This window comes from Haliaeetus albicilla, chromosome 24 (assembly GCF_947461875.1).
Source record: "Haliaeetus albicilla chromosome 24, bHalAlb1.1, whole genome shotgun sequence".
Classification (NCBI taxonomy): domain Eukaryota; kingdom Metazoa; phylum Chordata; class Aves; order Accipitriformes; family Accipitridae; genus Haliaeetus; species Haliaeetus albicilla.
Window position 1 is genome coordinate 6,308,365 of NC_091506.1, and position 15,077 is coordinate 6,323,441.

At 46.7% G+C, this 15,077-nt stretch overlaps 1 protein-coding gene across 2 annotated transcripts in view; it reads left to right on the forward strand.

The window, feature by feature from the left end:
• FRMD4B (FERM domain containing 4B) overlaps window positions 1-15,077 on the forward strand; it is a 137,316-nt gene that overhangs the window by 42,019 nt on the left and 80,220 nt on the right. The window contains exon 1 of one of the 2 annotated variants that reach the window (XM_069811860.1): window positions 8,979-9,517. The exons of the other annotated variant lie outside the window; for it this stretch is intronic. Coding sequence (XP_069667961.1) covers window positions 9,356-9,517 — 162 coding nt within the window. The 5' untranslated portion in view covers window positions 8,979-9,355. Of the gene's footprint in view, window positions 1-8,978; window positions 9,518-15,077 lie in introns of those variants that run through there. 2 annotated transcript variants of the gene reach the window in all.

Consider the following 15,077-nt stretch of genomic DNA (forward strand, 5'->3'; position numbering starts at 1 on the left):
CTGCAGGACGTGGTGATGAGGGGTCAGCGTGTTGGTGGGGCAGCGTGTGGAGCTCTCCTGGCATGCCCGGCCTCGCTGCGAGCCTATTGAGGGCAGTTGGAGTCTTTCCATCGCTTTCAATGGGCTTTGGATCAAGCCCATGGCGTGCTGCTTGTTTATTTTGGAGGCCTTCTGAGGATAAAAGCGTCCTTTCAATGGCTGCTCTTTTTTCTTCTCCTTTGGTTCAGTTGCTCCTTGCTTCCTGTGGCCCCATGCTGTTGGACACACACCTACCTTCTGAACGGCCAGCAGCTCGTGCGCTTTGGAAAGCTTGCTTCAGTCTTACTCGTAGCAATATTTAGCGCCCTGTATAAGCAACGTGGTCCCTCTGTGGGGAAATGCCGTGAGCTGCTTGACTCCTTTCCTTTTCCATGGTCAAACACCCAGCACCGAGGCTCACCTTCAAGAGATGCAGAGCTCATCTGCTCTAACAACAAAACATACAGATTTGCCTCCTTTTGAATTCTAGGTGGTTGTCCCCCATTTATTTGTGCAATGTGCACTGCACAGGTGCTTTGTTAGCAAAATGAGGCACTAATTGCTGTAGTGACAGATGATACACTGTGAAATGATGGTTTTTTGCTTCCTAGCTTGAGAAGCACAGTTGCAGCAGAGCTGCATTCTCGGAAAACATCACTCCATAGCACCAAGAGTGCTGGCAACTTATTATATAGATTTACAGTACCAATTTCTTTTTGCCTCTTCTATTTACCGGTGCTGTCTCTTTCCACTGGTTTGTGATTCTCCCTCTGCAAAAATTGACTTGGAAAATGCACTGCTCTTTCTCGAAAGGCTCTGAACTGAACCCACCTATAGCAGGTGCAACGGGACCTGTTGACTTCAGGTTGTACTGAATCAAGTCCTGAATAAAAATGGCAATAGGACCATTCTCTTTCTTGAGCATGCCAGAGCGGTGGGGCTGGATGCTGGTGGTCTGGCTTGGGGGAGACGAGTACTGTGGCCCCGAGAGAGCATCAGCTGCTTGTGCCATGCTGCTGCCCTCATCCCTGCTGACCTCTGCCAACCTGCGACAATGGGGATGGGGCTTGGTTACTTTAAATAGGGGTTTTGATTAAAGGCTTATATCATTCTGATGTGCCAAATACTGAATGGACACAGAAATGAATCCTGCTCTGCTGGGTTTGTGGTCTGAAACCGGGGGTAGGGAGAAGAAGCACAAAGGTGTCCAAGATAGTCTCTTGGTTCTTGTTTGATAGATTGCAGTGATCTAAACTCTGTCATCTCGGCATGTAGAGAAGGACAAGTGTACACCTTTCCTGGGCTAGGCATGACCCATAAAGTCTAATCAAGGGCAGAGCATTGCTCTGAGTCATGATTTTTCTGGAGGCTACAGCATCCCAAGTTACTCATCCTGAGAGAATGAATGCACTGAGGATATAATTATAATAGTTAGACATCATTTATTCTCACTCTTTAAAAGATCCTTGTCAGGAGACTGATAGGTTTGGGTTGTTATTTTTGTCTTCGTGGCCATATAGATATCATGTAGAATGCTGAAACTTTACCATCTCACATTTCCTCTTACAGCGTTGTAGATCTCTGCCCAGTATTTAGGTTGTGCAGTAATTCTACCCCATTTGCCATAGATTAACGAGGCTATAAAACAATCATAAAGCTGGGGCAGCCCTGGATTTGCACGCTCCTCACGTATTTATATCTACCATTAAATACTTCATCCAAAAGTAATTACCTGAATTCTTCAGGATCCCTTTAATACTCCTTGCCGACTCAAAAAGAAGGAAAGGCTGCCCCGTTTTTGTCCGACACAGCAGTGGAACGATGCAGGCATCCATCGTGGACCAGTGCCTTGGGGCTTGAGGGAGCTGAGCAGGTTTGATACCTGTCGGGGAGTGCGGTGCCTGTCCGAGTGATCTGTCGGCAGAGCCAGGGAAGAAACCTTCCCGCTGCTGCTGGGGCTGTGGGAAGCACAGGACAAACTGGTGTGGCTGGATGCGTTGCCCTGCCTGGAGCTCCGGCCTCTTGGTCCTCTAGACTTTGAATCTGCTATTCCTCTGATAAGACCCCGAAGCATTTCATGGCTCCAGTAAGGCAATGGACAAGGAAGAGTGGCATCCAGTACTAAAATGCAAACTAGAGAGGCCCATGGCGTTGCTCCGAGCTGCTGGGAATCTGCTGCAGCAGGTCTAGGTGGGAGGTGGAGGAGACTGTGCAGACCCTCCTGAGTTTTTGGGCATGTGAGGTGGAACTCTTGTCAGAACGGTGTGTCGGTGCACAAAGCTATTATAATTTTGTCTCCAAAACTAGGATGCTGAAAGTATTTTGTGTACTTTGTTACTCCCCTGCCAGTTTGGGGGAGGTAGAGGTATGAGACCGCTGAGCCTGCAGGTGTAGAGGGAAAGCGTGGTTTTGTCGCTTCCTATCCCTTATTTTCATGGCGTGTGTCAGCTGTCTGTCCCTGTGTTCTGCCAGGGCTCCTCATCCCCTCTCCGGCTTGGAGACCATCTCCACGAGCTGGTTATTGGGGTAGGAGGCACGGGCGCAGTCCGCGCATGAGTGACCCGCTACATGGCTGGATGCTAGGAAGGCAAAATCAGCAGCCTGGAGAAAAACCACTCTTCTTCTGCAGCTTCCAAAGGCATCCACGGTCTCTTCTCCATGCCGTCGCTTCCCGTGGGTGCTCCACGGAGAGACAGCCCAAGCATGGAGGAGGTCGGAGGGTGCATCCCTCTCGCAAGGGCCTGGCCAGCGCAGGGTGAACCATTTTCTCCAGCAGCACTGGAGAAAATGGTGACCGCCCTGGGTGAAGCCCTCTCAGGGGGAGGCGGTGGTGGTGATGGTAGTGTCATTTCTCCGCAGCCCTGAGGATGCCGCAGGTTTCCACCCTGTGCTTGTTTGCCCTCTTGTTTCCTCCAGATGTGACTTGGGAGTAGCACCGAGCGCCGGATGATTTCCCGTGTCACCGGTGGTGACTCTCCCCTCCTGATGAGAAGGAAGCCCTTCCCATGAAGCGGAGAAGAGGAGGATGGCTCTCGGGCTCCTGCCCCATCCTGGAGTGAGGAAGGCAGCGTTGCATTAATCCCACAGATGTCCTGACCTGCTGTAGGGTGTTCCCAGGGCAGGTCTCCGTGCCCGGAGAACCGCAGACGGCGGTGCTGGTGACTGGGTAGATGGCAACCTTCCTGCGGGTCCCCAGCTTGCCATCACCCGTGCTGCTGAGAAAGGGCAAAAAGATGCGGTTTGTCTGAAAGCATTCACAGATGCTGTGTGTGTGGTAGAAACAAATCCTCTTTCAGCTGGAAATAATTTTTTTTTCTCATGCTTTTTCATCTTTCTTTCCCCAGAAGCTGGGGTGGTGTTTCCCCTTATTACGTATCTTTTCCTGTGCAAACTGACTTTACAGGACTGTAGACTTCTACTGACTTAGAAATAAGTGTGTATAAAAATTTAAATACAATTTGTATATAGGTATATGTTAAATAGTGACATGCATTAGAAGTCGTGCTCACTGCTGCCAAATTGCACGTAGACTTCTTGAACTACATCCTCACCTGGTTGTATGCGTATGGATATGTCAGGTTTCACTGAAGTCAATGGAGCTCTGCCAAACTATACCCCTGATGCACTGGCCATAAAGTACTGGAGGAGCTAGATTTGTGTTATAAAAACTGGGTGATGTTCTGATGGTGGTAGCGTGGTAGTGAAAGATGATAAACTCCGAGCTGTGAAACTGGAGCATATGCTACTTGTTTTGAACCTGACCTGATTTTGTAGTTCTAGGTACAGCAGGTATGGAAGTTTGCTGTTCAAGGAAGCAGACTGCAAGCTATTTAATCATTTATAAAGTTAAAAGGCAGTGGCACTTCACTTCTGACATGAAGGGCTAATTAGTTTACTATGGGATACAGACTGCAGGAAATTCATGTTTCTGGCACAGTGGCTGTTCATCTTTAAAAATGTGTTTATTTGTCACAGCATTATGTTTATATCATTAGTGTAGAGCAATATATGTACAGCTCAAGCTCTCCGAGAGGAGGAAAAAAGTCATTTAGAAGTATGTAAGGCTGCTGTTAAATAAGCTTATTAGGGGCTGTGCCTTATCCAGAGAGAAGAGCACTAGGTACCAAAGCCTCCCTCTGCAGCTGTGGATCATTTTGGGTCTAGTTGTGGCTTTCAGCTACATCGGTCACTTGGCTTAGGTGCAGTTCATTGGGCAAAGGCTGGGAATCAAAATTCCTGGTGTTAGCACCTGGGGAAGGGTCCAAATACCTATATCAGATGCTGTTATTAGCCTTAAAGAGTGGTGTGGCCCTTTCATGCAGATTTAATTTGCTTTCTAAATTAAAGTTTGATAACATGAATGGCAGCAGATAAATCTTTGTGGAAGTATAGACTTGTTTCCGAGAGGTCCCCCAAATTCGTGCTCATATAAAGGATTAAAGAAGGCTAGTTAGGAATATCTTGTGATATTTTTTTTTTTCCAATAATTTCAAAGAACCAAATTGGTTTGCAAACACCTTTTGCCAGAAGTTGAATCGTGCTTGAAAAGCTCTTGGATCAGGGCAGGTTGGATTACAGACTTATCCTATGCACCAGTGCTGCTTTTTAAGCATCTTAGGTACTGAGAGGTTACAACATCAAAGAGAAGGCGCCCGATGACTGTATTTCACTTTATTAAGTTGGTAATTAAGGGCCAGGGTGTAGCAAAAATGATTTTTGAAAAGTCACTTCATCTTTATTTGGGGTTAATTGCATTAATGTTCACAGCTTGACAGGCTTGTTTCATGACAGGAATTAAAAGAAAAAAGAAAAGTGTTGGGATATGAAGCTTCAGCATTGTCTGAGAAAGTACTAATTCCCAAGTAATCCTGTTGTTCATGCTCATGAAAACTACAAATCAGCACCTTTGGGCAATTTTAAAAATATATTTTTCAAAGCAGTGTAATCATGCACTGTTGGCTTGTAACTGGAGCAAAATGGGAAAATTTTGATGAAAGTCTGCACACGGATTTGTGCAGAAAGGAGAAACACGTCTGGGTGTAGCAGGATGAGGTGGGACTGCAGCTGGTTTCTGGTGGGAATTCAGTGGACAATGTGGTACCACAGCCCTTTGGGTCTTAGCATGGACCGCTACGAAGCTTATCATTGCCCTGAGACCATCCCAGGGTATCAGGGCTTGAGGGTTTGAACCCTTGGATTTGAGGTAACAGCAGATTTCAAAATAGCAACGTGTGCCATGAAACAGAGCTGTCTCTCATAACCTTGTGAGGGCTGTCTCAGTGGTTTTTTGGTCTTGGCTGAACTTCATCACCTGCTCTACAGAATATTATGAATATTGGTTGCAATCATATGTAGTCAATATATGAGGATAAATTATGGATTCAAGTGTGTTTTAAAGCGCTGGTTAGGACGGACATCTGCTAGCCCATATAATTAGGCATTTTGTGCATCTGCACAATAACTCACCTTTTACTGATGAAGGTTCAGAGACCAAAAATGATCAAAGCTTTAATTTCACTACCTGCCGCTAGGGCCTTTGTGTTTGTGTCCTTTTTCCTGTATGTCTGATCAAAAGCCATATCTAGGGGCAATACTGCTTTGTAGATATAAGGGAAGATTGATGCTCTTGTCCTGTGGTCTCACAGGTAGATGAATTCTCTATTCATGTGAACTTCATATAAGCTACTCTGAAAAGAAAAGCAGCAATTCAGCTAAGCCTCATTCCATTCATTTTGGTACAGAAGATAACATGCAAGGAAGCCTGAGAATCCACTTGGGATAGTCTTTTTCTATTATGTTGGTAGCAAACCTTTGTTCTCTTTTTAATACTCATTATTCTGGAACTATGATCAATAATGTAAGGAAAAGCATGAATCTGCCACACATCAAGTTTTCTGTCTTCTTTTCAAGTTATGTTCTCCTTAGATTCGTGTTGTGTAGGCTTACACCTTACCAGAAATGAATGCCCTGTTGTTCATAAAACTGTACATCAAAGAGATTTGCAGTAGCTGTCTGTTGTGTTCCTTTGAAAGTGGTACATACATCTACAGAGACCTTTCCTGAGATATCTATCTTCCCCCATCTCCCCTTCCTCACAGAATAGAGATCTGGATACTACAGACTTTGGAAACCACCTGGGTATCCTACTGGCTTTCCCTTGCTGAATTTTGTGATCTGTGTTCTGACTCTAAGGAGCCTGGATATTATTTAGGTATTTCAAGTTAACCCACTTGCAATCCGGCTCTGAAAGTGGAAGTCAATAAAAGACTAAGATTGATTTGAATGGGTAATTCATCAGCTGCATATTAAACGACAAAAATTATTCTGAATTGCATTTAGCTGCTCTTTGCATCATAAACTTTCTTTGCTCTTTTTTTGTCCTGTGGGCGTTCAATGCTATGTTCCAGTTTCAAGGGACAGTGCACCGTGGTGTGATTACTGCCTCATGTACTTGAGTCAACCGGGAAGGTACCGTCCAGATGGCACTTACTTTTTATTTATCACCTACTTCATCTGGAGAAGGGATGACAAGTGTGAAGCTTTTATTCGTGAGACTGGACTTGAAGTCTGTGTACCCTAAGTAAGGGTGAGGAAAAGGTTCTTGCCTTGCTCTAGCATAAAGCAAGTGGAGCTGTAACTTTACTATAAGAGCGTAAAGCCTGCACAAGGTAATGGAAATGTTGATGGGTAAAGCGGTTAGGAGTACTGAGGAGGGAGGGCTTGGGTACCTATGGCTCTGCCTTCTGAGATGGAGCCACCTGAGGCCATTGCTCAGGCACACAGTAACTTGTGAAGTGTAAAGAGTAGCAGTGCAAAACCTGGAAGTTCAATTTAAAGATACTATGGGTCACAGACCAATTTAAAAAGAAAACTAAACAACAAATCCCTTGTGTTGTGTTAAAGGAGAAAATCCTCATCATACTTAATTTTTCAACCTAGTTAAGTGATAGGGAAAATAAAGGCACTGAGGACAGCAGGCACAAAGCAGAACCATTTAAACTTTTCATAGTGGATTGGCTGGATTTTCCTGGCACAGGATGGGGCCGTTCCCTGCACTGTTTCTTTAACTACAAAGGTCCTTTTCTTTTCTTTTTAGAAATGGAACTTGAAAATTGGATTTTTTTTTAAACTCTATTTAAATGTGGATATGACTTGACCATAATGCACAGATGCCATTGTAGATTTTCCTGACTGGTTCCTTTCCAAAGCAGTGTTATCTGAGGCAATGGCAGTTATCTGCTGCTGAGCCTGGTGCTGGTACTGGCTTAGGTTATTGGAATAACTCTGTAGATATTTGTTACTGCTCTCTTCCCAGTGGAAGATGGAAACTTTTTCTGTTTTGTGCATGTGTGTTGATGTTAAAGTCCTCTAAACGCAGAACAGTGATAATGGGCAACATTGGAGGAAGAAGACGACTTTCTTGTGGCCACCGGCTCTCAGACAGCATTCAAAGGGGTGATAAAACTCTCTTGGGGTGGGTATATGGATGCTGGATTTCAATGTAGAGCCCAAGTATTTGCTTGCCTCTTGTTATAACAAGCTGTATCTCTCTCTGCACTAGCTCACTTTGTAAGGGCTTCTAATAACATTTGAAATACAGTTGTTTTTCCCCATGTGAAAGCAAGGCTTGGAGAGATTTAAACTTCCTGGCAGCAGCATAGCCAATAGATACCGGCACCAGGAGGAGCAGAGCTGCTTTTGCTTCGTTATGTGTAAAAAGAAAGCATGATGCTTGGAGACACACAGGTCCAAAGCCCGTCTAAAACAGGCAGTCATCTGTCTACAGAATTACATCACCCCAACTACAACAGGGGAGCTCACTACGTGTGAGCATATGCTCTTTCAATACAAAGAAAGTTGATTAATACAGAACGAATTGGTTTTGTGAGTACTTGTACTGTGCTACGAGCATGTAGGGTGTCTTCTTCCCATGAAGACCCTTTGGGACAGGGCTGCTGCAGCTCTGGTGTGGAGGCTGTTTGCAGGCAGTACCCTTGGGGAAGCAGTACCAGCAATGCCATGGGATTTAGCTCTCCCATGCAGCCTTTACGCAAGCTGTTCCTGCCCCTTTTTCATTTGTTTCATTGCACAAGAGAGATTATTTTACAGGTTGGTCTTGCGGATGGTTTTAGCCAAAAATCTGCTTTTTGAGTAGTTTCTTCAGCAAGGTGCTGATGGTGGCATGTGGGGCTCCCTGCAGCTCCTGTCCTAAAAAGCTTAGGAAATGTCAAACCTCTGAGAGGGTCTTAAAAAGATTAATTGTCCTTTGACTTCCACCCTCCCTTAGCTTTTAATAGGAAAGAGCTCACAAATGAAAGGTGTGGCTTGGCAGCATTAACAGTTTAAGCCCCAGAAGAGCAAGGTGCTGCTTAATTTTAAACTGACTATCAAGGCAAGGCTGGAGTCTCTTGTGGGCTATTATTTCAGTGTTTATTTGCTGTGGGCTGTTTGTGAAGAGCTCAGCTAGCATGAGTAGCTTTGTTTTTCTCATGCAGCAAGTGCTGCATTAATGGAGTTAGTTTAAGAGTAGAGCAAAATCACCTCTTTAGCAGCTGTTGAGCATTTAACTGGTACGATGCAACAGCCAAGGGGGAGGTGTGGAGCAGAGAAATGGCTCTGTGCTGTGGGCATCTGCCGCGATGCGAGCTGGAAGAGAAGTTAGTGCATCTATTTCTGCAGGAGTATTCTGACCCCTTTTTTTTTTTTCTTTCCCCCTCCGCTCGCTGGCTGCTGGAGGTGCTTTTTTAAAATAGGATTTCTAGGGTATAATTTGAGCACGGGATCATCCGGGAGAAAAACGATGACAGCTTTGTTCCCTGCGTGGCAGATAATGAGGTGTCGGAGGCAGATAATGCCGTGTGTCAGGCGAGAGCTGTGCGTGGATCGCCTGCTCGGCTAAGCGAAGCGCGGCGGCGATTAACGCTGCCGAGCGGTTCCCTTCTCCTGTAGCGTCGAAATGGGGTTGTTGTCGGGGCATATGGCAAAAGGGTTAAAATTTAATTAGAAAACATAGTGGTAGCTACTGGAGCTTAACAGAGATTTATATAAGCTGCTAAGAAGGACAAGGCTGCTGTGTGAGCTGCTGGTAAGGCTGAGCTACTGCAGTTCTGGCTCGGCTTCAGGCGCCGCTGGCCGGGGCATGCCTGGGAATCTGCCCAGGAAGCGTCGTGAAAGAAGAGTTTGTTTTAAGGCTTGACCCTGGCTCTGCGCAACACCCCTGCCCTCCGCCCGCCGTATAAAGCCGGGCTGCCGTCATGCCAGGCGCCTGAACGAGGGAGCGAGAGCCAGCGGGAGCCAGCCGGGACGGGGAGATTTTGTTTTGCCGGCGGACGAGCTCATGGCTTCGGTGTTCATGTGCGGGGTGGAGGATCTGCTGTTCAGCGGGAGCCGCTTCGTCTGGACGGTGACGGTGGCAGCTCTGAGGAGGTGGTACGCTGCCCAGCTGCGGGCATGCCGGCAAGCCCTGCGAGCGTGGTGCGGCCTCCGGGACGTCTACCAGGTAAAAATCCCCCGGTAATCGCCCCGGGTTTTGTTAAAAAACAGCGTCGTGCCACCTGACGGACACGTGCCGGCTCGCCTGCCTGATTCCCCGGCGCGCGCACCCCGGGTGAGGCGAAGAGCATCGAGCCGCAGCCGCGGTTCACGCAGCCCCGCTGTGGAGATGCTCGGCAGGTTTATAATCCCGGTCTGAGCTGATGCCCGACGTTTTGCTTTCAAACAGCCGACGCTGTGCATCTGCCTTCAATTCAGGGTTTGGGGGACATATTTTCCATGTTAACTGTGTTTTTTTCAGCCAGTTTAAAGTGTTTCGGCAGCCGAGTGCCCCCTGTATCGCAGCCCCTCGGAGCCCCTTTCGCTGCCATCACCATCCTCGCGCTTGGGATGTGGGAGACGGAGCTCGGCTCTCAGCACGATGCTGGATGCTGCCGTGGGAGAGACCGGCTGTAGCTTTTTCTGCTGTTTGTGTCGCTGAATAGTGGCAGACTGTAAGGTGATAGTACTTTGACTTGCAAAGGGATTGCTGTTTGGGGGGGCTGCAGTGAGTACTGAAACAACAGCTGGGAGGCTCCCCTTCCTGCAGGCAAAAAACACAGCACCGTACTTGCAGTTACTGTAGTATCCAGTTGCAGTTAGGGTGGTGTCACTCTTTTTGGAGTCTGTTTTTGCTGGCAGTTATTTATTTTTGTGTCTGTATTTTTGTCTCGCGTGTAAACTTGCGATGTGTGCCTGGTCACAGCGTCAGTGTGTGTGTTTGCTATGTTATGTTGAATATTTCAAAGCTGCTTCTCCCCTCTCCCTGGTATGTTGCAATACAGAGAATGACACAGCTTGCAGCAAACAGCTCTCCAGAACCATCAGGATTTAACTTCCATGGGAAAGTCATGCTAAAAAGACATCTGTGCCCATTTAATCCCAAAGAGATCTGTTGCTGTTTAGCTTTAAGGTATGCCCAGGAGTGGGAGAACAGCTTTACAGTGATACAAGTGCTTCCAAGTGCTTGAATGCATCTTGGCATCTCGTACAGATGATGGATGTAAACACTTTGTGATTTATGTGACGCGTGTGTCACTTGAGGAATATGGATCACGTACAGTTAGGGAATGCAGGAGTGCAGGCATCATTGCTCTCCGTTTGCCCACCTTTACTGACCTGAAGAAATGTGGGGATGCAGCCCTGGCTTCCTTATTTCTCTATAAATAAAAGCCAGCTACACCTGTACTGTGTGGGTGTTATTTTTGGAGTTTGCTCACATAAAGAGTGTGGAGCTCGGACCGCCTTCGCTCGCTGCTGCATCCCCATGGAGGCGAACCCCATCGTTTCAGGGCTGGAATAATGGCTCAGTAAGGACTAGCTCTGACAACAGCTGTATTCAGCCTGTTCAGCTGCGATTCTCTGATGGTTGGCTCAAAGAGAAAGGAGATTTTTTTGGTCAAAAACAAAGCGTGACTGTATCTCTGCCCAAACTTACTGTGTCCTAGTGGCTGTTGGTGGATTAATCTGTCTTGTCTTCTTTATGAAAGGCATCACGGACTTGTGCATGTGTCCTAAAGTGGGGATGTGAAAATGGGTAAAAAGAGGAGATGGGTCCTTCTGTTGTCCTTCCAGGTGGCCCTTAAGCCAGGGGGTGGACAGGGAGTGCCCCTTCCCCGTCCCCCTCTGCCTGCAGCTTGTCACAGCCATGAGGAGAGCACAGCCAGACTGCTGGGGACATGCAGTGACCTGTTGGTCCATGCTCGCTGCTCTGAGGGCCATCCCTGGGAGATGAAACCAGGCAGGAGCAAGGTGATGCTCACATTTTAACATCAGGAATTTCCTAGGGGTAATTCAGGCTGTATTAAAGAGAGATGGCTGAAAGAATGCCCTGCAGCTCTTCCCTTTTGGGTTGTGTAAGGCATTGCTTTTTGTGCTGAACTCTTGGCTCTTTGCTGTTAAAACCACTGGTGGTATCGTGTCCAAGTCTGGTGGGTGCAGGACCGAGCACACAGCATTAAATGTCACCGGTCTGTTTGGATATCAGAGCCCTGTAAGAGGTTGAATCAAACAGTATTTTTCTTCTCCATTCTTTTTTAAACACTTGAAGCTGTAGGAACCTCTAGAGATGGCAGCTGGATGACCCCTGCATGCAGAGATGTACTCTGAGCCCTGTTGTGTTACACTTGTTCACCTTGGGCTCACTGGAGCAATACAGGAGCAAAACATGCAGTGCAGAGCTCTCCACGGGGTTGCTCCTCAGAGGAGGTGGATGTTCCAGTGTCTGTGGGACTAGGCTCTGATCTTGGACGTGAGTTATTGTCTCCCATCATTACCACAGATCCTGCATTAACTTGGGCAGATTGTTTTCCTTCTCTGTGCCTCTGTTGTTTGTAAAATGGAAATAACAACACTCTCCTACCTGCCAGGGATACTATTTGTCTTCTCAAATTTTTGCTAGAAGTCCTGTAGTTAGTGCAGCCACATGAAAGCACGTTTTTGCCTTGTGTCCTTATTAATATTGGCATGTGGACAGGTGGTTAACAAAGTCCTTTCACACCTTGGCTTCATCAAGAATGTTCATATTTCTGTAACTCCTTCACATTCATATTCCAAGTGTGAAAAATACCACGGACTGTATATAAAGGCTCTTTTGACTAAACTTATACTTTCGCCCTCTCTGAGGACTCCCTGAGCTGTACATGGTGTAACAAATTGGGAAACAAGTCAGAACTTTGTCACTGAGCTACGTGCAAGGGACATGCAGGGAAGGGTGAGGTGACAGGCACTTGCGCTGCTGGTCAGCCCCAGAGGCTTCAGTTTGCTTTGATCCATATTTCGGGTTCATGTTTTGTGGCTCAGTGGCTATTTTCGGGTGAGTTGGACACTGCTAGCAGGTCCCTTTTTAATCATTAGTACGTTATTATGGTGAAAGGAAAGCCAGCAGGATTTCTTCTCCTTGGGCTGCTAAGTTTGTTATGGTGGTTGTGGGGTTTTTTGGTCTTTCTTTTTTTAAATATAAAATGCTTGCTAGCCTCACGTGAGACCTGAGCCTGAGTCCCAGCACAGAGGAACCACTAACGCCTTCGTGCTTCTACGCAGGGCTCTTGCCTGTGTGTTTTGAAGTCGGCAGGTGCAGAGGTTGTCACGCGGGCAGAGCTGTCTGGCTGAAATCCTCTCTGCCGGCATAAAGCCTTTACCTGCCTTAGCAGCTTTAAGTACAAAAAAAAAAAAAAGCCAAAAACAAAACTAAAACCAACCAACCAAACCAAAACCCAGCAAGAACAAACCAGCTTTTGTCAGTCACCTTCTCTTTAGCCCTCGTTTCTAGCGTGTGTGTGTGGGAAGCACCTTCCGAGGTCTTACTGGCTGTTGTTTCACCCGGTCACCGGTGCAGGGACTTCAGCCCCAGCCCAGCAAGCCAAGCTCAGGCACTTCCCCGAGCTGGTCTCTGCTCCAGGGTGCTTGCCATCATCTGTCTCATCTGCCAAAAGAGAAGGGATGTCCCATTTGCCCAGAGCCTATTCAACTGGAGGAGTTTGAGCCAAAGTGCTGACGGGGTGTCCCATTTCCCTCTGAAATAACCTCTGAACCCATGTGAGGGGAGGAGGGTTGTACAGTATGTGAGTTTATCCTCTCTGTGAGCGCTTGGGTTGTATGCCAGGGAACATTGTCTTGTCTGTGGCAGAGAGCATCTGAAAGCCTGTCCTAGAAAAAAACGAGACTTGCAGAGACAGCTGATGGAAGAGCTGGCACAGATCTTCGAACTGCAACAAGTCAATATGAGTTATTGGGGCTATTAGGACTTGGAAAAAATCCTAGGTGAGAATTTGGCATAGATGCTTTCATCCACGGGCACCCATTTCCTACAAGGGAATGGAGCGAGGGTTGTATTTTGTTGTGGAGATCTGGCACACAGTGCTCTGACCTGCCAGCCGGGCTTTGGGGTCTTCCCAGAGCCCCCCTGCCCCAAAGCCCACAGTGGGAAAGTGTTGCATTTATGGGTGTCCTGATACTTCTTCCAAAATAAAGGTTTTGGAAGGGCTCTCCACATGCTGGCATTATAGGCCACCTGTCTTAAATCTAATTATAGAGCGGTAAAACAGAAAGTGAAATTTGTACATAAATGAGGTTAATAAGCAGTGGCAAAGCCCAAAACTTTCACAGTCAACATCTATCTTGTGTTTAGTTGCTTATGTTATCACTGGCCTGAATTCCGCTGGGATGTCAACACTACCACATTCTGGTGCACGTCTTCCCCTGAGGTATGAATACCAGTTCTCACCTATACATCCCACAGCCCAGTCATTCCTTGTTAGCCCCTATGCTTTAAGCATGAAAGAAACATTGCATCAAAGTCCATTTGATAATGCAACTAACTCTTATAAATTAAAAACTGGTCAAGTGAGTGCTTTAGTGTCAGGGTTAAAATGGATGTCAGTAAGTCTGCTCGATGCAAAGTGGAAAAGAGAAACCAGGCAAACTGTCCCCAAACTCCCTGCAGAATACAATGACATGTTGTGATTAATATTTGCTGGACGTGAAACCAGGTATGGGAGTGTCTTTGCAATTAAGCTATTCAGTTACGCTGGCAATTTGGCTAACAATCTCTGGTGTAAAAGTGTAAATTGAATTCATGTGGGTTTTTTTGGACAGAGTGCTTTTTAACCTCTGAAAGGTCATTTCCTCTGTGTGAAGTGAAAAAAATTTTGCTGATGAAGCACAACAAATATGCTTTGTACATGTGTCCATCCCATACATACCTGGGGTGGAGGAGTGAGAGGAAGCGATTGACTTCTGTTTCCTATGATGCTAACGTAGTTGGTTTGGATAGCGAGGACCATGTTTCCTCTGCTTACCACACCTTAACTTTTCATCGTAAAAATTGCTGACAACAAACTGGAGATGCCCTTTTTTCTTCTCTTTTCACAATGTGGCGCTGGAGTGGTGAGGATGAGCGTGAAGGGGAAGTGCTGTGTTGTCAGGGCAGAGCTTTCCTTCCTCCACACCAGACAGACCCTGGGAGCGATGCTTGGAGGAAGCATCTTGGGCCTCTTTATGGGTCAGGGCTTTCCAAAGGGAGCTTGAAGACCTTTTTAGAGAACGCTGAATATGTGTCCCTTCAAAGATTTAAACTTAGGGGCTGGGGATTACCAGTTGCTCTGGAAAAGCTTTGCTCTGACTGCTTTCATCCAGCTGTTTCTCTTTTTGAAGTGATCTGCTCTAATGCTGTGACACTGCTTGTACATCACTTGCAGAGCTTTGGCTCTGCTTGAAACCCTCATCACGTCCAAACAGGGCATGTGGAGGCTTCCCTGCAGCTGGGGCTTTGGGGAGCCTCTTGCAGAGCTGAGAACAGGACCCACTTTGGGCACCGCCTCCTAACAGCTTAGAGTTAAACTTGGCTTTACACGCTTCCCGCAGCAGCTTTCCAAAGCTCTCTGCCAGACGTGTTTCCATTTGAGCTCACGATATAACGTTTTCTGTTCAAGAGAGTTTATTCAAACAAAAATACGATTTTTTTTTTTGGTACCACTCCTCCCTCTTCCCTAGCAGACTAACTTCACAACCAGACTGTGAACTTCATC